The sequence below is a fragment of the Rhinocladiella mackenziei genome, assembly GCF_000835555.1.
Source record: "Rhinocladiella mackenziei CBS 650.93 unplaced genomic scaffold supercont1.2, whole genome shotgun sequence".
Lineage (NCBI taxonomy): Eukaryota > Fungi > Ascomycota > Eurotiomycetes > Chaetothyriales > Herpotrichiellaceae > Rhinocladiella > Rhinocladiella mackenziei.
The window spans coordinates 347,054-366,703 of record NW_013550603.1 but is presented as its reverse complement, the minus strand read 5'-3'; the positions used below and the strand labels follow the sequence as shown (position 1 = coordinate 366,703).

At 50.3% G+C, this 19,650-nt stretch overlaps 6 protein-coding genes across 6 annotated transcripts; 2 read left to right on the top strand and 4 right to left on the bottom strand.

Annotated features, from left to right (window-relative positions):
* Nucleotides 1-509: 509 nt before the first annotated feature.
* Z518_01936 (uncharacterized protein) lies at nucleotides 510-3,271 on the bottom strand (the record flags this gene model as incomplete). The annotated part of the gene is made up of 3 exons (XM_013418965.1): nucleotides 510-2,813; nucleotides 2,948-2,998; nucleotides 3,212-3,271. 3 exons carry the CDS (start codon nucleotides 3,269-3,271, stop codon nucleotides 510-512), a joined length of 2,415 nt encoding a protein of 804 aa, XP_013274419.1.
* A 1,138-nt stretch (nucleotides 3,272-4,409) lies between these two features.
* Nucleotides 4,410-6,647, bottom strand: Z518_01935 (uncharacterized protein; the record flags this gene model as incomplete). Its single annotated transcript, XM_013418964.1, has 1 exon — nucleotides 4,410-6,647. One exon carries the CDS (start codon nucleotides 6,645-6,647, stop codon nucleotides 4,410-4,412), a length of 2,238 nt encoding a protein of 745 aa, XP_013274418.1.
* A 390-nt stretch (nucleotides 6,648-7,037) lies between these two features.
* Z518_01934 (uncharacterized protein) lies at nucleotides 7,038-8,206 on the bottom strand (the record flags this gene model as incomplete). Its single annotated transcript, XM_013418963.1, has 3 exons — nucleotides 7,038-7,254; nucleotides 7,309-8,097; nucleotides 8,151-8,206. The coding sequence occupies 3 exons, from the start codon at nucleotides 8,204-8,206 to the stop codon at nucleotides 7,038-7,040; spliced, it is 1,062 nt and encodes a 353-aa protein (XP_013274417.1).
* A 2,281-nt stretch (nucleotides 8,207-10,487) lies between these two features.
* Nucleotides 10,488-12,302, top strand: Z518_01933 (uncharacterized protein; the record flags this gene model as incomplete). Its single annotated transcript, XM_013418962.1, has 3 exons — nucleotides 10,488-10,565; nucleotides 10,619-10,926; nucleotides 10,976-12,302. 3 exons carry the CDS (start codon nucleotides 10,488-10,490, stop codon nucleotides 12,300-12,302), a joined length of 1,713 nt encoding a protein of 570 aa, XP_013274416.1.
* A 405-nt stretch (nucleotides 12,303-12,707) lies between these two features.
* Z518_01932 (molybdenum cofactor biosynthesis protein A) lies at nucleotides 12,708-15,737 on the bottom strand (the record flags this gene model as incomplete). Its single annotated transcript, XM_013418961.1, has 2 exons — nucleotides 12,708-13,911; nucleotides 14,383-15,737. The coding sequence occupies 2 exons, from the start codon at nucleotides 15,735-15,737 to the stop codon at nucleotides 12,708-12,710; spliced, it is 2,559 nt and encodes an 852-aa protein (XP_013274415.1).
* A 1,518-nt stretch (nucleotides 15,738-17,255) lies between these two features.
* Nucleotides 17,256-19,049, top strand: Z518_01931 (uncharacterized protein; the record flags this gene model as incomplete). Its single annotated transcript, XM_013418960.1, has 2 exons — nucleotides 17,256-18,192; nucleotides 18,247-19,049. 2 exons carry the CDS (start codon nucleotides 17,256-17,258, stop codon nucleotides 19,047-19,049), a joined length of 1,740 nt encoding a protein of 579 aa, XP_013274414.1.
* Nucleotides 19,050-19,650: the final 601 nt, after the last annotated feature.

The window sequence follows — 19,650 nt, the reverse complement described above, 5'->3', positions numbered from 1 at the left end:
AGTGTCCTTCCAACAGACTTGAATCGCTCCCATACCAAGTCATCATGATATTTGTTTCATTCAATTTGAGGTCTTCATTTCGGTGGTCTAGAAACCCATTGAATCAACCTCTTTGTGGGTGGGTCTGAAGGAGCCAATTATTGACAACATCTGTCCAATTTCATGTTGGTTCAATCTCAGTTCCAATGACCCATTCAAATCAATCCACATCTAATCCGTGTATTCATCCATGCATTCAGCCAGTCAGAATATGAAAATGGCCTTTCCCCCTTCCCCTAATACCATCCCCATACCAACTCCGGCGCTGAAAGTGACTCGCGACCCAAGAAGGGAAAGTATTTTCGTACGAAACATAACCCCCAGCTCATAATTGTACATGTGTTCAATCTAGGCACTTCTTCTCTTATGCTCATTTCGTATCATCTTGTTAGTCCATCTCCATTCGCCCTTGCTCTTGACTCATAACTCCGTAGCTCATGGCTGGCATGCAGCTCGGTGATGCGGTAAGCTCAACCAACCTTCCTCCTCCGTCTGCGCCTAGCCTTCACACTCGATGGCCACAGTGTCTTTCGACAATTCTTCTCCCCACATCGACAACGCACCAAGCCCTCTGCCAACTCGCCGTCCGCGGATTGATCGTGGTCACCTTCGTCGAAATTGGCGGCGGCTGCACCCCAGTAGTCGATACGAATCTCGACGCGGGCCTTGATGTCCTTGATGGCAAAAAAGGCGAGATAGTAGACTTTCTTGTCGCCTTTGTGGATTTGGACGGTGAATGACTTGGTATTCGGGTTGCAGCTGTGGTTGACGAAGCGCATTGGGGTGCCGAAGTACTTGCCGTCAACGTGGTATTGATCGGCATTCTCGAACCAGTCGAGCGAGTAGATGTAACTTGGGTCGTCCTCTTCCACGATATCTTCCCGCCGCAGTAATTCGTCTTCAGTGATGACTTCCCCAAGGTAAGATTCGATGAATTGGCCCTTGACGATATCTTGGGATGAACGCACGCCAAAGCCACATTTTGCTGTCTGGAAGATCTCGAGGGGCACAGTGCGCCCTTTGCCGACAACACGGTTCCAGCAGTCAGGGCCACAGGCACAAAATTCATTGCATTCAGTGATTTCGAAACGCTCGCCGACAGGATTGAGGGCCTGGGCAAGGTAGTCATCCGAGATGACCACGAGGCCGTCTGGTCGGCGGGTGTATGTTCGCCTCTGTTCCTTGTGGGTGCCTTTGCCGACTTCGTCTGGTACGGATTTTGCCAGACAGCGACACGAGGACAAGTGGCAGTCGGTACAATCACAGCCATGATTTGTAGTGGGTGATGCCACCCTGACACCCTCACGGATGATGTATCGATCAGTGAACTGGAATTTACCATGTAATCGTCGCTCGTTGATGTCGTTGGCAAAGGTAATGGGTGGCTCGAATTTCTCGTTGAAGCGGTTCGTAAGAATATCCCTGCCTGATTGAGCGGGATGGATGACTTCTCTTCCCAAGCTGAGATGGTCCATAAAATCGGACAACGAGTCACCAGGATTCAAGTCGATTAACCCCCTTGCCGCCTTCTTCTTCATCTTCTTTGACGTAGCTTTTTGTTCCCGCTGATGGTCCTCTTTTGTGCCGTATTCAGAGGAGAAACCTGTTTGGCCAAAGTGGCGCTGAACTTCTTGTGGGTGTTCTTTCGCAAAGGCTGTACTCTGCTTCAGCTTCTCGAGTACCGCCTTCTTGTCTGTCTTTTTGGGAAGTTTTTGTTGAAATTGAGCCAGGAGATTTGGAGAGGATGGAGCCACAACGTCGATGTTCGAGCGTGAAGGCTCGGATGTCGTCGGTGAGACTGAATGCAGAGAATTCAGAGGGGTCTCGCACTGAGGGTTTGGCGAAGTATAAGACCATCGCGTTCCAAGGACCTGAATATCTGGAGATGGACGAATAGGGATGTCCACTGGAACAACTCTCTGAGAATGAGGCCTTTCGTCGTCCTTCGATCCGGTAAGGGGGATTTTTGCATCCGTGTTTTTCAAGGGAGGGGTGGATGGTGAGAGTTTAGTGATGGAAGCCGGGGATTCTGAAGTCGTTGATAACCTGAAGCGGTGGATATCCTCCACTAGGCGTTGAGAAGACTTGGTCCGTTTCTTCTGCGCGGGAAAAGGAGACTTCGACCGCTCAGCGCGTCCATTTAAATCGGCTTGAGACGAATTTACCCATTTTTGATGAGCAGCAGAAGGCGACCTGGACCGTTCCGTATGTCTGCCGATACTCTCTCCCAAGGGCCCAGATGGCTTGGCCCGTTTGTTATGAGCAGGAGAAGGAGATTTAGACCGCTGAGCATGTCCGTTGATATCCTTCTCCTGGCTTTGTGACCGGTTGGCCCGGCTTTTATGCGCAGCAGCAGACGGAGATTCGGGCCGATGAACGTGTCGGGCAGGATTGACCTTGTCGAGCAGCGGACTGACAGCCTGTGATACCTGTGTTTTTGGTTCGGACATGCTGGATCCGGCCGCCATTGGTGCAGTTTCCACCGACAGCGCAGGCATCTGTCCATTTGGATACGAATATTTGGACAGTTTGCCCCAAGGAGACCTCTTTTGTTTGGACCGGGTACCATTAACGATGGAAGTCGATCCATCCGGTTGGACACGTGATGTGACAGGCGTGGAAGGCGGCCCGGGCTCAGCACGTGTCTTCTGTGCATCTCCGCTAGCGTTTTCGTAGTTGTGGCCACGTAAGCGGTCCAATTGACCTTCTGATCCATCATTGGTGACGGGAGTACCTGATTTCTGTCGTTTGGCAGGCGGAGGGATCGGTATCACCTCCAAAGGTCAGCCGTGAATGTGAATGTAAAGTTTGTGCCAGGAGTGTTGCCGCGAAGGAGAATGGGTATTTGGTGTCGCAGGCGCAACAAGCTGTGTGTAGCTGAGATTTGATAGGGCACCGGGACACTCACATCGTCATCGTCATCGTCATCTGCAAGGTCAATCAAGATTCTGGACGAAGACTGCAATGTATTAGCGACTTTTTCTGACATCTGAAAGGGTAAGATGCACGCCTCGGAGCGTGGAAAGTCAGCTGCAATTGCCCGTGGGTCCCTCTAGCCGACCTCGAACCTTGCTTTTCATTTGGCCCAAAAAGCATGGCCTGGACCTGGAGAAATCGCAGAGCAAAGGTACATGATTTGGCAGACAACATCAAGGAAGCAGTCCTCACTTACCTGCTGCTGAGTCGAGGTCTGTGAGAGCTTTCGCTTCAAGCCCACCGGCCCGGAGGCCATAGCGGCGTTCCTTCATAGGCCGGTCAGCCACCGCGGTCTCGAAAAGTAATCAATTAAATTGCAGAATCATCTTCTAGGCTTGGAATTGAGACCTTGCTTGGTATTTTTGAACTCCGATCGAGATGAGGTGAGATGTTAGTGTGGAAGCAGGTCGAATTGAGAAACTGTCACGGGACGCCAAGACCACGTCTGCAGAGGCCTGGCTTAAAGCGTTGAGTCCAGCCTTGACCCTGACATTATCATGGTACGGTGCATCTCTTGTGCTCCTTACAGATATATCAAGCCAGAGGCTCGCTTGTTACGGTGCCTGCAGAGCACTAATCCGGATATGATGTAGGCAAAGGGAACCACATGTATACGCTGGCCATTGACGCAACCAAAGGAGACTCCATATGACTGACCACCCCCTGGGTAACTGGGACCTGAAACACCTCCATTCGCCAGGTAAATTAGCTGCGATGAACACACACTGGAAGTTCCTGGTGGGACTGCGATGGAGACCAATCAATAGATGGCATGTCGTACCGGAAGCATTAAGATCCCAAAAGTACGCCCGATTCCTCTCTTTGCAGAGACGGCCAATCCCTTTCCCATATGACAAGAAGGCATCTGCATTGGCCGACCGATTTTTTGATGAACTGCCAGGCATTAATTCCCATTGAAAGACTGGATGAATGAGAATGAATAATAAAATTCATCTAGATCTTGGTTTACCAGGCACGATCTATCTCTGGCGGAAGAAGAATGTCTCACGGTTACAATCATCTCTACAAGAATTTCTCTGATTGAAACATCTCCATCTCTGTCTGATGAAAATCCGCTGACATCTGATATCGTATTGGTCACATTGGGTCAGGTGCATATCTAACCAGAGACCAGCACATCAGCCATATCTGTCTGCCAATGATCTGTTGGGGGCGTCTCCTTGGAGGCAAGAAGCACGAGGCTGGCGCGTCAGCCACTGAGACGAAGTGTATGATCTCCCTTTCAGTAGACGTTACGGCCTTGTGGGAAGGACTGCCTCCTGGCCAACCAGAACCCCCCTCACTCTTCCTTTTCTGCGCCTTGAAGTGCATTGTACCGACAAGGCATCGTTCATTTGACATCAAGGCCCATCACCTCATAGTCCAATTCTCCTTCAAGGACCGCCCAAACTCAATCCTTCGCCCTCACCATCGCCTTCGTTCTCATCGTCATCGAATTCCCTGTCTTCGTCGCCTTCCATTTCATCCTCTAACCCACCGACAAGATACTTTTCGCCTTTTCCTTCCGTCGCCTCCGCAACGACATTGCCATCCTGCACCTCACATCCCACAAGCGAACACTTGTTCCCAATCTTCGCCTTCTTCCCCACGACCGTATTGGTCAAGACGCATTTATCTCCGATGGTGACGCCATCCATGATCACACAGCCAGTCACCCGTGAACTCGTACCAATGGCCACCGATGCGCCGATAACGCTGGATTTGATTACGCATTGCGTTGCGATCGTACTGTTGCTGTCGATCAATGTGTCGGAGCGAGAGATGGTGACGCGTGGCGCAATGCTGGTTGTGGCGTGGATTTTGGACGGATGAGAGAACGGTGACACAGGTGTTTTGGCGGCTACCGATTCTTCGACGGACGGCAGTTTCGCCAGCGAAAGAGATACAGAGAGCAGGAGTGGGGTGGTGTCGACACGCCGCACGAGAGGAGCATCCGTGGCAGATGACAAGATGCAGGAGAGAATAGGCGGGATAAGAGGAACAGATCCTGCTTCCTCGCCGGCTTGTGATCCGTCGTCTGGAGAAAGAACACTGTCTTCCGGTTCGGCATGAACTCTTGATGCCAACCGAGCGGTGCGTTGCTGGGGAGGACTGTTTGGTGAAAATGGCTGGGCTGAAATTTGCGAACTGCTCAGAGACAGCAAGTCGATTTCTTCTTCGATAGGCCGTTCAAGCGATGGAACATCACTTCTCTCTGCGCCAGACTTCCGGGAGAAAAGCTTTCGTGCCCCAAATCGTGCCCGATAGCCGGGTTTGCGCCATTCGGCCTTTGCCCACGTGCCCACAAGATCTTCGCTGATAGATTCAAAGTCCTCGTTCAACTTGGCGAATTCCTTGACCCAGTAGGGGAAAAAGTAGATATGGGAATCGCGGTACTTGGTCAGACACTTGATGGCGCCGTGTTTGCGCAGGAGTGATTGTCGAATCTTCCACGATTTGTCCTCTTCGCACTGGTCCCAGAGCTCTGACATGGGCATTGTCCACACAAGTTTGCGAAGGATTCCTTGAGATGGCGCGAATGCGGATTTGGAGAGGGGGATGTCATGCTCGGGGTCGAGTTTCGTGGTGCACATGAAGTCGCATTCTTCACCTTTCACACTCTCTTCTCGGTCGATGGTGTTGTACCATACTGACAGACCACCACGGCGTCCACGTTGCTCGCCTCCGAGAAGTAGAAGTTCGTTCTTAGATGTGGCAAAGTCTGAACTTGTGCTGCTCCCGATTCCACCGGGTCCCCCTAGCCTGGTCAGGTAGGATTCGAGGAAAGATTCGCCAGGAATGTCGCAAACCAGGTCGCATGGTAGTAGGACAAAGTCAGATTTGATCACATCTTGTACTTCTGGGAGTCTAAGTAGTTCTGCTGTTGGTGTCGTGTATTCCAGGTCCTTGGGAGCCAGCAGATCGGGAGACGGAGAAGGGAGGGATGTGAGGTATGGATTCTGAGCAAGGGCCGCGGCAATCGAATCTTTCGATGTCGGCGGAGTGATAAGAGTGAGGTCTGTGACACCCATTCGATAACACCAGTCCAAAACATACCAGACCATCGGTCGGTTGGCGACCTCCACCAAAGCCTTGGGAAATTCTCCAGGGACACTTGTAAAGGTGCTGAGTCCGATGCCCGGCCCACAAAGTATCAAAGCTTGAAAGCCGGTTTGAGGCATCTTGACCGCCTTGAAGACCGGTCTACTCGGGAGGCTTTGGAGGTGAGTTGGCCCGGTTATGTGGACGCGCCGTCGTGACTCATAACCTGGCGGACAAACTGAAAAGGCGAGATGGCGCAGGGGTGATGGTGTCCTCTCCCCAGGTTGACCGGGACCTTCTTCTTGATCGACACTGAGAGGTCGGTATAAGGAGGGCGGCACAGGCTGATATGGAGGAGTGGCTCCTAGGATACCGATTCGACCTCGTACGATAGCGGAAAGGCGTAAAAGTTGAATGCGAGGGTTGAGAGACTGTCGGGCTGGATTTTGAGCAGCACTACCGGTCCCCTGGTTCCGTTGAAGCTCGTTACCGAGAGAATCGATGCCGTCAACGTCGCCTAGAAGACTGATAGGATTTTCTGCCTCAGTCGTAAAGCGCGCCAGCATGTAGATGAAGGAGTTTATTTCCATCGTGACCAGATCTGCAAGTCTGACGACGTCGTTGGCAGCCTTGGCGGGGGAGAATTTTGATAGAGAGCGACGACGCAAAGCCAGCTGCAACCCCACACATGGTCGATGTACGGATTATTTGTAAATGTGAGGAAAGGCAAGGAACAAGGTTCACTTTGATTTCACTTGAATTTGTCGATTTTGTGATTTCTGAGATCTCACTCTGTTGCAGATCTACTCCTAGCTCTGATATCCTCCCTCAAGCTTCAACCGATAGTAATTCAGCTTCACTGCTTGCCCTCCGAGTCCTGCAAGATAAACTAATCCCCTTGGCTGCTTGGAGGGTTAGGTCTCACAGCGAGAACGTCTTGGTTGTACAAGCTTCCGGCACTTTGGACACAATCCGTTCCGTCAATACTCTTCGGTAGTTTCAGCGTCAGTAGCCTCTGCCATTATCCTACCAATTCTCCTTTCTGTGGTCTCGCCATTCTCATCTCTCTTCTTTCTTTCCCATCCCCGAGCAAAAACTTCCTTCAATGCATCTTGGAAGACGTGGCAGTTGTAGTCAATCAATCCTTTCTTGTCCTTGGCCCGGTTATTCTTAATAACGGTCACGAGACAAAGGTACCTGAAATGTATCAGTAACGCTGGCGGCCCCAAGAGAAAAAGGGACTTCTCTTACCGATTCATCTCCTTGAGGTAGATCATGGTACCATCGTGAATGATGACAGACGACTCTGCCTCTTGCATCTGTTCTCTCGCCATCGCGCCTTCTTTGCGATCATATCCGAAGATATCGGTGACATCCACAATGACATCAATATAGTCAGAGCACATCTCATACACCTCCATGTCGATTGGCCTGGTATCACTGGCGACGTAGATCTTGCTGAGAATATCGAACAAGTAGGCTTTGGACATGCCACAGCTGTTGACCAAGATGTTCAACAAATTCTCCAAGGTGTTGAGTTGCGGGATCAATTTCTGAATGACCTTGCTGAAGGCCTCGAAGATGGAGTAGTCATAAATTGAGGTCAAGTGGTAGCTGACATTGGGGTTGATGTATCCTTCATCACTGAGCTCATCGCCAACTCGCTGGACAATATCTTGAAACACGTCGGCTCGGAGTTCCTCATTGAGACTATCAATTTTGTGGACAAAGACCTCGACATTGATGTGTGGGTAATTGTTTTGAATATTGACGATGAAATAGGTAAGGCGGTTCAACGACTCGGTGTAGTCATCTTGTGCGTCGATAACCCAGACAAGAGCGCCAATCTCAGAGAAGATCTCGGCAGCATCGAAGCCTGTCGGGTCGAAATAGTCCAGTTGGCCAGGGAAGTCCCAAACCTGGAAATCCATGAAGGAGTGCATCGAGTCTTTCTGAATACGTGTAGTGGACTCGAGGAAGAGGGTCTCTGATGGAGGCATCTTGTGGAAAACTACACTGGTGATGGACGACTTGCCACTCCTAATACGTGTTAATAGATTGGCAATTGTGAATGTAGGGGACTCATGTTATACCGTCGCTGGCCCATCAGCAACAAGCGAGGCTTGTTCTGACGTAGCTTTCGATCCATCTTCTTTGCGGATAGAGGTGGAGGTTCTGCCGAGAGAATCGCGCAGGTATCTATGGCGGATAGGCAATGATGGTTTTATTAGACTTGTCCGCGATCAACGCTGCTCATCCTCGCAATACGGACGGACGTATGGTCTGGCACCACTGACATTAGTCTTTGGGCTTCCCACATTTTGATCATGGATAAGTTTGTTGATTGTCACAGTTTCGATGGTCTGAAGTGCCCCGGGTATGTCCACGAACAACCGTTGATGAAGCCGGTCAAGATCATAGCAGTTTTCATTGATGAAAAGTTTGAAACGCGCCTCAAGAGCCTCAAGATCATTCCGAGGAAGCTCTTGTGGACAGCAGGAAGGATCCGCCATGGCCAGGAGAGTTGTCTCTTAGTTGTCGCTCCATATTGAGTGGTTTGTGGTGGTGGAAGCAGATGAGGAAGAGGAAATTTGCACGAGTTGAAGTAGAGGGGAGAAGTAACTAAATTCCACAGAACCAACACCCCCCCGGCGGGGAGGGATCCAGAACAAAATTCAACATAGCACGGTGGGGTTCGGTGACGCCGAGGATATTGTCGCTGCCGCAAGCTTCTGACTTCAAACAAGGTATGTGAAATGATCACTCACATTAGGGCTCCTGAAGTCCATCAACTTACATTTATCCCTGCGCTGCTTTTCGTCACCCTCACACCATTGATTCTAAAGGGGAAGTCCTCAAGTTGGGGGGAAAGGGCTTATGCAGGCGATAAGACAGAAACGGAAGAGCTCAAGAGAAGTGGAAAGGAAAGGGATGTGGTCCAAGAAGAAGCATGAAATGTGTCTCAGAAACTTTTGCGAAGGAGATCCCCTGTCGAGGTTCAGAGCGGGGACTTTTTGCACCCGGCGAGAAGGCTTTCTTCGGAATCATATTTCTCCGTTCCGACAAACTAGCTACGGTGATGCATGGGGGCAGTCTACTGGAGCAATACGGAGGAGCAATTACCTGATGCGGTGCAGCGGTTGACAAAAACTTCCACAGGTATTGTAAGCTGACATGCAGAAACACACTGGCACAAGCCAGGAGACAAGAGGAACTGAAAGCCGAAAACCTTCCCTTGAGGCCAAGGAGATACTCGAGCCTCGTTATCTAAACTATTCAACCCTTGCCACCGCTGGCCGATCCTCCCCTATATCGACCTTCATCCTTCGAATCCTTGGAAGCACAACCACTACCGCAAGCAGATGACACCGAATGATTAGAAATAGACAACAATTGCCTCTTTCGACTCCATTGCACAGTGGTGACATCCATGGGGGGAAGAACTAGGTCCGTTTAATGGACACGATCTCAGCGCTAAAAAAGGAGGACCTTTGAAAAAACTCCACACCAACACGTCCGTATTCGAGATCAACTACACATGATTGGGGGCCACGTCTGGCCATGCTGGACATGAAGAACGTGAGCCATTAGGAGGGTATGTGCTGGTATGAGAGGACTGATATCCGGCAGAACGAAACAAGAGGTGGTCTCATCATAGGAAGTGATTGTCTCATTTTATATCTGACGATCATGGATCTTGAATGACTCACTTCTCTGGTGATGTGGATCCCTGTCAAGGAAATACTCCCACCCCGACGGAGCCGGGCTGCTGAGGTTATTCATCCTTCGCGCCGGTGCTTCCAGCGGAATTCAGAAACATTCCCCTGCATCGGGATTTCCCTACCATGTTTGTTCTCCAAAACTTCTTTTATTTGGTTTCCCTGCGCTCGCAATTCATCGCGATATTTCGTGTTTGGATTGCGCCAAACCTTTTTGGCCGCTTTGAACTTTCGTGTGGCGGCCGATCTATTAGTTAAATGCATCCTCCTGACTGGTTCCACGTTCCAGTAGGTCCTCGTGTTTTCGTGTTCCTGGTGCTCCAGGCCCTTATTTCCCGTGTTCGAGCTGGTTGCAACTCGCTTATCTCCCTCTCCGTTCTCCTATCCATCCTCCGTGGGATTCATAGTATTTGTTTTGTCAAGATCAAGCCCGCTCCCAGCTCTGTGGCCTCCCCACGCCGGTAGGGGAATGTGTGATTCATCCCGGTAGTCTGACATAATGGGACATTCATTGACGCTGACCACCCTCGCCTCCCCTGGCTGTAATTATGTCAGGCTGTGCCAGTCCTTTGGTGTCCATTCCATTCCCATACCTTTTTTTATTGCCTTAAATTCCTCTCTTACTTTTTATCTTTGACTACGAACCTCCGACTCACGATGCATAAGTCGAAAGTTTGCTGAAGGCTCAGATGATCCACACCGTCCCAAGTCATGGAGACATCCCTGTCGACGCAGCCTTGTTGGCTGTTGAACCTACCAGATGAACTCAAACTCCAAGTAGTCAACTATGTGAGGGACAACTTCCCGCGAGACTCGGAGACGAAAGTTCGCTGACTAGTTAGATCGATAAACGGAGAGATTTGTATAATCTATCGCGGACAAGTCGTATCTTTGAGGGCATGGTTATGATCAGACTCTACCACAATGTCGACTTCGAGATGTCCCAATCAAGACCTTCGAGAAAGCCTGGGATGCCCGCATTCCGCGAACCCGTCACTCAATCTGTTCGAGAACTCACAATCAGAAATGGGGTGGCAGACAGAAGAAACTCAGTCCATAACCGAAGGAGAAAATCTGACGCCAGTTCCGCCGATGGCTACGTGATTGAGATACTTGAACAGGTCCCTGCAAATCAATTGACGAGTTTTGCGTAAGTCAGCCTGCTCTCTTGGGACAGGCATCATCGCTGACTTCCTCAGTTTCCTTCACCGAACTGCCATGACCCGGAAAATGCTAGACCTCCTTACCCAGCGACACGACACGACACTTCGACATCTGCGCTTCTATGAGATAGCGGCCCGGCAAGAGGACCACCTTTTCCCGACAAACTTGGCCAGCCTCGAATGCCGCACTGTCAATGAAGGAGATGGAGTAGAGAAGATTCTTTCCGCAAATAAAAAGAGCCTCCAAAGACTAAGACTGGGACAAGAGAAGCACCTCATGGAACATTACCACAGGACTAGAGTCGGGTTTCTGGAGCAAATACCACAACCCATGGAGACATTCTTTGCATCCGTGTTCGCATTGGAAAATTTCCTTCACCTGCGCGAATTGTCACTCTACGGCTTGGACGTCACGATGCTCCGACCCGCCTCGGTTTCTCAGGCTCTGTTCCTTTGCAATCTTGAGCGCCTTACTCTGGAGTCCTGCCCTGGAAGCGCTGAACTATTGGAATCTGTCGCCGGCACATTCCACTGGGCCTCCCACTCTCCTGAGGCGCCGCAAAACCCACGGATCCTACCTTCGTTGAAACATTTTCTTTTTCGACACGAGAGTCCCACCAACGCCTTGAAAGACGCCATCATCCGCTTTCTAACGTCCTTTACCGGTCTTCGGACGTTGTCCCTACTTTTCGAAAATGCTGCGTTTCTTGAACGTTCTTCAACCTTCATCGCCGAACATGGACCAACCCTTCAAACCCTAGTCCTCGAATCCCGCATCCAGCCTCGCGAACATCTGAGCATGGACACGTCCCGCCCCTTCGGAGTTGGTGGTTACAGTCAGGAGCTGTGGGCAGAGACAATCAACGATACCGCACGTCTTTGTCCACGACTGGAGGAACTCGGTATGGGCTTCCCCTGGAACGACGAGACGGTACGGTTGCGCAAAACTGCCTTACCAACCCTGCAGCACCTCAGGACCATCCACATCCGCAATTTCCCCGAGAATCACGTCTTCAGCCAACTCGGCGACTACAGCATTAAAGAGTACGCGACAAAATTCATCGAGTGGGTATTTCCTACCCTCGTGGGCGGTAACAGACCGAGTCTCGAACACCTCGCTATTGGGCCCACGCTGTATGAGAGCAGGTGGAAGATCTCCCCGTCGACGACTTCGTCCGGCGCGACTGTACCGAGACGCCAGCCGCCTGAATTCCTGCGCACACATCATTTTTGCCTCGACTGGGCCAAGACGCGTTTTGGGCGATGGAGTCCGCTCATCACGTCTGTGTCGGAGAAATTCATGGAGGAGATGGCGGAAGAGAAGCCGCTTGGGGGTGTTTTCGAACAAGTTTGGCTCCGATAGAGTTATTTTACTTCTTTTGGGTTTACTATTTGCAATTATTTGTCCCTTTCGGTTGTTGCTCTCGGTATACAGAATCGGACGATGTTCGACGTTGAGTATTTTTGGGCTGTGGAGGGGAGGTGGTTTGCGCCTCATTCTATGATAATATCCCTGAAGGAATTCTTGTTATCGTCGCAGATAGACAAGAATCTGGTTGGAATCAGAAACTGGGTTTTTGATATATATCATTTCCTCATAGACTACACGTGAGATGAAAAAATGAATAGAAAGTTACTAGACCTCCATGCAAGCACCACCGGTGTTGGCAATCGGAACACCTTTTGGGTTCGATATTGGCTACATATGCATAGATCATACCTGGATATCGTTCAGACTTCCTCGCTCTGCGGAGACGGGTTACCTTACTCAGGTCAGTTTTGAGGCTGGGCCAGTATCGTCATGCTGTATTCGTCTAGCACGCATGATGCGACGGAAACGTCTCTCTCTGGTCCGTTGGAAATGCTCGACTGCGACTGGAGGTGTCTTCGTCTCCGTCCAGCTCTGGCTAGAAAGCTCGTTGTTCTGTCCACTCTTTGCGTCGGCATCCTCATCGTCAGCATTTTCATGCCCAATCCCGTCAATGCCATCCCGGCGTGCCATTATTCTCTCCTGAATTTCTCTCGCCTTGATATCCTGGTCTTGCTTCTCGATGCTGCGCTCTTTCTCCAACTCCGCAGCCCGCTCGGTGTCCGGGACGATTTTATTTGTTTGAGGATCCCATATCCAATCGCCTGATTTGCCTCCGCTCTTGGCTATCACCCGTGTGGCGGTGAGGACCATTGCCTTATCCACCCCTTTGAGCATGTCATACATGGTTAGCCCGGCCACGGACGCTGCCGTGATGGCTTCCATTTCCACGCCCGTCTTGCCTTCGCACGCCACCGTCGCAGTGATGAGAACACCGCCAAACCGCGGGTGTATATCTTTACGCTTGACCACGGTCGAGCTGCCATGTGAACCCGGCACCCTACGCCCCAGGAAAGGTTCCAGCCTAACCGACATGCCCGTGATGTTTAAGCCCGGATGGGCAAGCGGTATGATATCTGACGTCTTCTTGGCTGCTTGGATGCCCGCTATGCGGGCGACGGATAAGGCGTCACCCTTCCGGAGCCGGGCCGCCACTAACGTTCCATAAGTGAAGCTGTTAGAAAAGAGAAGGAGGCTCTCCGCCGTTGCGGAACGAATTGTGGGTTTCTTGCCCGCGATTGAGACCATGTGAGCCTCGCCGGTGGATGTGAGATGGGTGAGTTGCTGAGACTCGTCTGTGGATGTAGACGGGGAGTCATCCGACTGAGTCTCTTGATCACCTGTGGGGGGTTTCTTCTTATTCCATGTGTTTGGTATTTCTGGTCCGAGATCGAAGAAGCCACCTCGAGGGCGAAACGATCTTCTTCTTGCAATGTCTCGGGTCAAGAACCGAGCGTAGTTGGCAGATTTAGAGAGATCCCGCGGGGCTGTCCGTTCTAGTGCCCGTTGTCGGGTTTGTAACCAGGTGCTGGTGGAATGCGCTGGGATATTTTCTGGATCTCTGGAATGAATCGGGCGATAAACCTCTTGTCCGCGGATAGTTCTGAAAGGAAGGTGTCTTAGTCTCGCATGATGTGAAGTTGACCGACTGTAGCTCCTCTGACTCTTCATTCGAAGCAAAGGCAACGATGAGAAATGGCGCACGCTCGACCATGATGTTGGGAGTGCAGGTTGTTGTAACAGATGGTACGGGATTGGAGTTTGAAAGAGGGCAGCACCACCCGAATGGCTAAATGGGTTTTGAATCGATGGTATTCGCGACGAGGATGATGTATGTTGCCCGGGCATCATATCATCTACCAAAAAGGGAGATAATCAGTAAGGGCACTGGCCAGAATGTGATGGAAGAAGCAGATCATGACAGGAACAATAGATGGTGGCCAGACATGATCACAATCTATATTCATTACAGAAATAAGGTCGTATCCTGTCGCGTCGCATCATATGCTCAATCCCCTGATAAATTTTCATATATGCCTGGGACAGGGAGAGGGGGTGGAATATCATGGCTCACCCACCGATGAGAATCATAGGCCTGTTTTTCATATTCTCCAACTCGCCTATGCCGGCGTGCTTTTCTTTCTTCCTCTTCACGGCCATTCCGATCACATCAAGCAATTTGGCCTCTTTTTCAGAAACACCCAATGCGTCGGCGCTGCCCGCAAGGTGTTGACGTCGGTCCATCTCAAGCTGTCTCATAGCCTCCATAGCTTCGGCATCAATGGGTTTGCCATCGTTAGACTCGCGGAGGATATCACGAAGCGAAACTTCGGCGTTTCCAAAGAGACAGACCTTGAGATTGCCGTCCCCCGTGATTCGAAGTCGATTGCAAGTCCCACAAAAGTTATGCGTCATACTAGTTATGAACCCAATTCGACCGGCAAAGCTGGGAACTTGGTAAGTTTTGCTTGTATCATTCTTGTGATCTTGAACCTTGTGGACATCAGGATATTTCTGTCGGATGAGGGCGAGCATCTCCCCGAAGCTCATCATCTTTTCCTCCGACCATTTATTTCCGTCAAAAGGCATATATTCGATAAAACGAACTTCGAGGTCTTGATCCCTACCGAGTTCCACAAATGGCAATATCTCCCGTTCATTGAGACCGCGCATGACCACACAATTGATTTTGAGTTTGATCCCTGCCCCCGACCGATTTATTTCGAGAATCCGATTGATAGATTTCATCACAGCTTCATGGCCGTTCCTGCGGGTCATTACGGTGAATAGATGAGGATCCAAAGTATCCAAGCTCAAGTTGACGCCGGTCAAGCCGGACTCGACCATCGAATCGAGTTTGCGATGTAATGATATGCCATTGGTGGTGATGCACAGTTCTTTTAGACCATGGCTCCTCAATCTTCCAATTTGACGCATCAAATCCACGAAATCTTTCCGCACAGTAGGTTCACCGCCGGTGAGACGGATCTTATTAACGCCCTGATTTACAAACAACTCGGACAGATACACGATCTCGGCGGTTGTGAGCAAATGAGAAGAAGGTGATAGTTGGACACCCTCTTCGGGCATACAGTAGAGGCATCGAAGATTACATCTTTCGGTGACGGATATTCGTAGGTAATTATGATGACGTGAATAGTTATCAGTCAGGAAGGAAGAGAATGGTCGGGGTTCGGTCTCATTTCGAAGTTTGTCGAGCCGGGAGAGCTTGGTCTGAGGTTGTCCAGCTGGTTGCACAGTGTGCGCTTGCCATCGAGGAGTTTGTGATTTGGGTGCCTGCGGCTGTGCACTCACTGTGGTCGAAAGTTGACACTGGAGGTACCGACTGGGTTTGGAGTGGCGAAATGATTGCGGCCTCGTCTGTCGCAATGAGGTAGCAATCATTTGCTTAAAGGAGGCCTCCGCCATAATGAAAAAGAGCAGGAGACACCGCTGTCCTCTGACATTGGGAGAAGAAGGAAATTATATCATTTTTTTATTTTATTTTTTTTGAAAGAGTCGTATTGACTAGGGTAAAAGATGAAGCATGAAAGAGAAATAATTCTGCGAAACGCAGGATTAGTCACGTCAAGAGAAGCGAGGACGGAGATGGACGGGAAGTGATTCCTCATTGGAACATCTGTGGCGGTGCAAAAGAGTTGTGGCGAGTGAGTACCCATGTGACCTGTACTGCCAGATTCTGAAGAGAGCTGGTGTCGGCGGCACGAGATCCAAAAAAAAAAAAAAACCTTGAAAATTCGAAATTTGAAGAGAAAGGTCACCGTTGCTCAAGAGTGTACGGAGGTTCAGCTGAGAAGCTTGGATTGCCTTGAGGCTTGCTAGATGACAGATGGCACAATTTCCATGCTGTAGATCCGGGTCAGGAAAATCGATAGTCAGGATGGGGAGCCTGGGACGAAATATTAATGCGGAGACGTACCAGCCCGATGGCTAGGACTATTTGATATTGCTATCAAAATCACGAGACTGGCGTTCCTCAAAAATCCTTCCAACCGTGTTCTCAGTTCTCAAGGATAAGGTGATCAATTCCTGCCTTTGCTCCACGTAACAGGTACCTCCTCTTCATTGGTTGAAGACTCAGGTCCAGAGACTTTGTGGTTCGGTGGGTTTCAGGGTTTGGGAGGAGGTTTCATCCAGTGTTTCGGAGCACGGTGTATTTGTTACGGCTGAAGGGTTGTCCTGGACCCAGAGCTGTGAGACTGCGGATAGATCACGTGGTGGAAAGGTGGGCCTAGGCATGTACCTGGTTCTCGTACCCAGTAACTTACTCCGTACTGGTATTATTCTTAAAATGTAGCGGCCTGGTGATAGGTATTCGAGAAGAACCCAATCTGCAAGGACGGCTTGGCCAGCCTTTTTTCAGCATTTCACAGCCAGAATGCCTGACATGGATTCGCTGAGATTTGTTCATCACGGGGAGATTCAACAGCCGACGTCCGCAGCGGCCTTGTTTTTCTGTGTATTGGGGACCCATCGAGGTGGCCCAAGGAAGCCCTGTCAGTGGAGGGCCGGGATGACCCCCGACTTTGTGCAAGTGCAGCATTCCGGCACAGCCCCAGCACTACTCGCTGAGATTCGCTCCCTACTCGCTCGCTCCTCGCGCACTGTTTTGCCTCTTCGCTCTTCATCCGGGGCATCCTGCACCGCCAGAATGCCCACCGCCGGTACTTTGTCTTCATCTCTCCTTTCTTCTCCCCCCTAGATCTCACTCCCTACTCATCTCTCCCTTGGATACACCGTATTGTCGTCTTCTTCACACCCCGATCAACCTTCTCAGTCTCGTCACGTCGCCATTAAACTCGATTATTCCATTCAAATCCCACTGACGATACTCGCGAACATCTTGTGCCTATTTTAGGCAACATTCAAACCGCGCAGGCTTCCAGACGGCCACGCACTCATCCATAAATCCACCGAACCTTGATCATGGCGTTCCCTACTTCACAATCCAACATGTCCAACCTCAATACCAACTTCGACCCTGACTACGACTCCTTCCTCAATCTGGAGAATGACTTCACGCCTTCCTCGACATCTCCAGGCATCAAGTCCGCGTCCATGCTGACACCCCAATCCTCAATCCCAGGTTCTGCCACCACTTTCGGATCAAGCTCAACCTCCCAAACCTTTCCTGGACCGAGCTTTCAATATGATGCATACCACCAGCAGACTGGTATCCCCATTGGAGCTCTAGCCAGCACCTTCAACATCAACAAGGCCACTGGCCTACAATACCATGAGGGAAATGGAGGCTTCATAATGCCAACTGAGACTTTGAATGTACCTCTGAGTAACCTGGACGAGTTTGACTTTAATCGAAATCATTCAGACATGGACTTTGACGCGGACTCGCCAAACGACTTTATGTTTTCTCAAGACCGGTCATCAGGTCCTTCTCAATTTGTCAGTCCAAACACGTTGGTGGCACAGAATAACACAACGTCTACGCCCATTCAACGTATCTATCCCGGAATGCACAGCCAACAAGCTGCGCAAGCCAAGGCCCAACAGGCCCAGAAACAGGAACAGATGGCCCGTCAACAACAGCCATTGCCCAAAGGGCAAATGCCGCTCCCCGGTCCCGCCGCTTCCAAGTCTCAGCCAGTCAAGGATCCTCTTGTGGAAGAAAGCATTTCCAAGGTCTTGAATCGCATGAGACAAGCCAGCGTTGCATCAACTACTGATGAGCAAGTGACTCCAGTCACTGGAATGGCCAACATACCTCGTATCAAGAAGGATGAGGATGAGATGGACGAGGATGAACGACTGTTGGCCAGTGAAGAAGGCAAAAAATTGTCCAGCAAAGAACGACGTCAACTCCGAAACAAGGTGTCAGCCCGTGCATTCCGCTCTCGGAGAAAAGGTAAATTCTTGAATCATGATTGATTATCGAGACATAAACTAATTGATGCTGCAGAGTATATCGGTCAACTTGAGGGTGAAGTTGCCGCTAAATCTCAGGAAGCCAATGACCTCCGTGTCCAAAATCAGCAACTCCGAGAAGAGAACAACCGTCTCACGGACCTTACTCGCATGTTGCTCTCCTCTCAAGCCTTTTCTGGATTTTTGCAAGAGCTCAGCCAGTCTGGTGCGTCTGCTCCAAACACGCAAAACAACTCCCAAACCCAGAAACCTGCCCCAAACCAACCTCAACCGACAAGAAAGGATATCGGTGCCCACGAAGCAGCCAACCAAATGCAACTTCAACAGCCACAGGTGGGCATGGCATTGATTCCTGAAGTTCCAGTTGATCTTTCTACCTTGCAATCATCAAATGGTTGGATGACGGCTCTTCCCACCAATGACTTCCAAGTTTATGCGGTCACCGAACTCCCAGAACCTCCTATCCTCGACCTTGAGAGTCTGTCTGGAAAATCCAAATCTAACTCGAGCGCTTCCTCGTCATCTAAAGATACTCCACGACTTCCAGAGGTTGCAAATGAGTTCGCGAACACCCAAGACGAGCCGAATGTGCCGCAAGTTGACGAATCAGTCTCTTTAGACCGTGGCGCTTTTGCATTGTACTTTGATGCTCCTGCTCCTGTCTGTGAAGAATCTTCATCTCTGGTCGGCTCGAAAGGTGCCGCCAAAAATGAAGAGCTCTCGAATGAAGAGAGAATGACTCGGTTGGAGAAAATGTGCTCTGAGTTAGATGAACTTTGCAAGAGGCTCGCTCAGTTTTCTCCACAGGAATCGAGCCATTTTGGAACCATGCGATAAATAGGAGGGATCTATGATTGCTCAGTCTCAATGAGGTTATTGGTTGTGGTGGCTTGTCCATGGTTTTCTTTTTGGGTTCCTAAGTTGGTCTAAAACGGACAGTAGCAGAGTTTTGAAATTCAACTTTTAGAATTCTTGGATAATCCTCTCTTCCTATGCTAGTGCGAATTCTATTTTCGCCCACGCGTGTTCTGTGAGATTTGCTTTTCCGCCTATCCCAGTGAGATCAAGGAGTTTTCCCTCGCAATAGTATTTTGGAAAAAGGTATCCTAAAAAGAAAAACATCGCGACTCTGCTCCGCCGAAGACGCGTGACGCAACAATCCCAACTTTTTTGCTAAACCAGAGCGGACTCACACTTCTCAAGACCTGGCCACACGTCCAGTCACTCACTTCGTTGATCCTTCTTTTCGCGATCGTTGACTCATGTTCTAACCGCTCCACTTCCGCTTGCGACATTTTTCCAATTATACCATGCCACCTTCGACCTGCCAGTTCCTCTGAAAACGGTCGCCCTGGCTCCCGCTACCTATTCCCTCGTCCCTCGACAGGTATTGTCTGTTGCGCCATCCGTCAGCACATATTCCCTTCCTGCGAGTGCT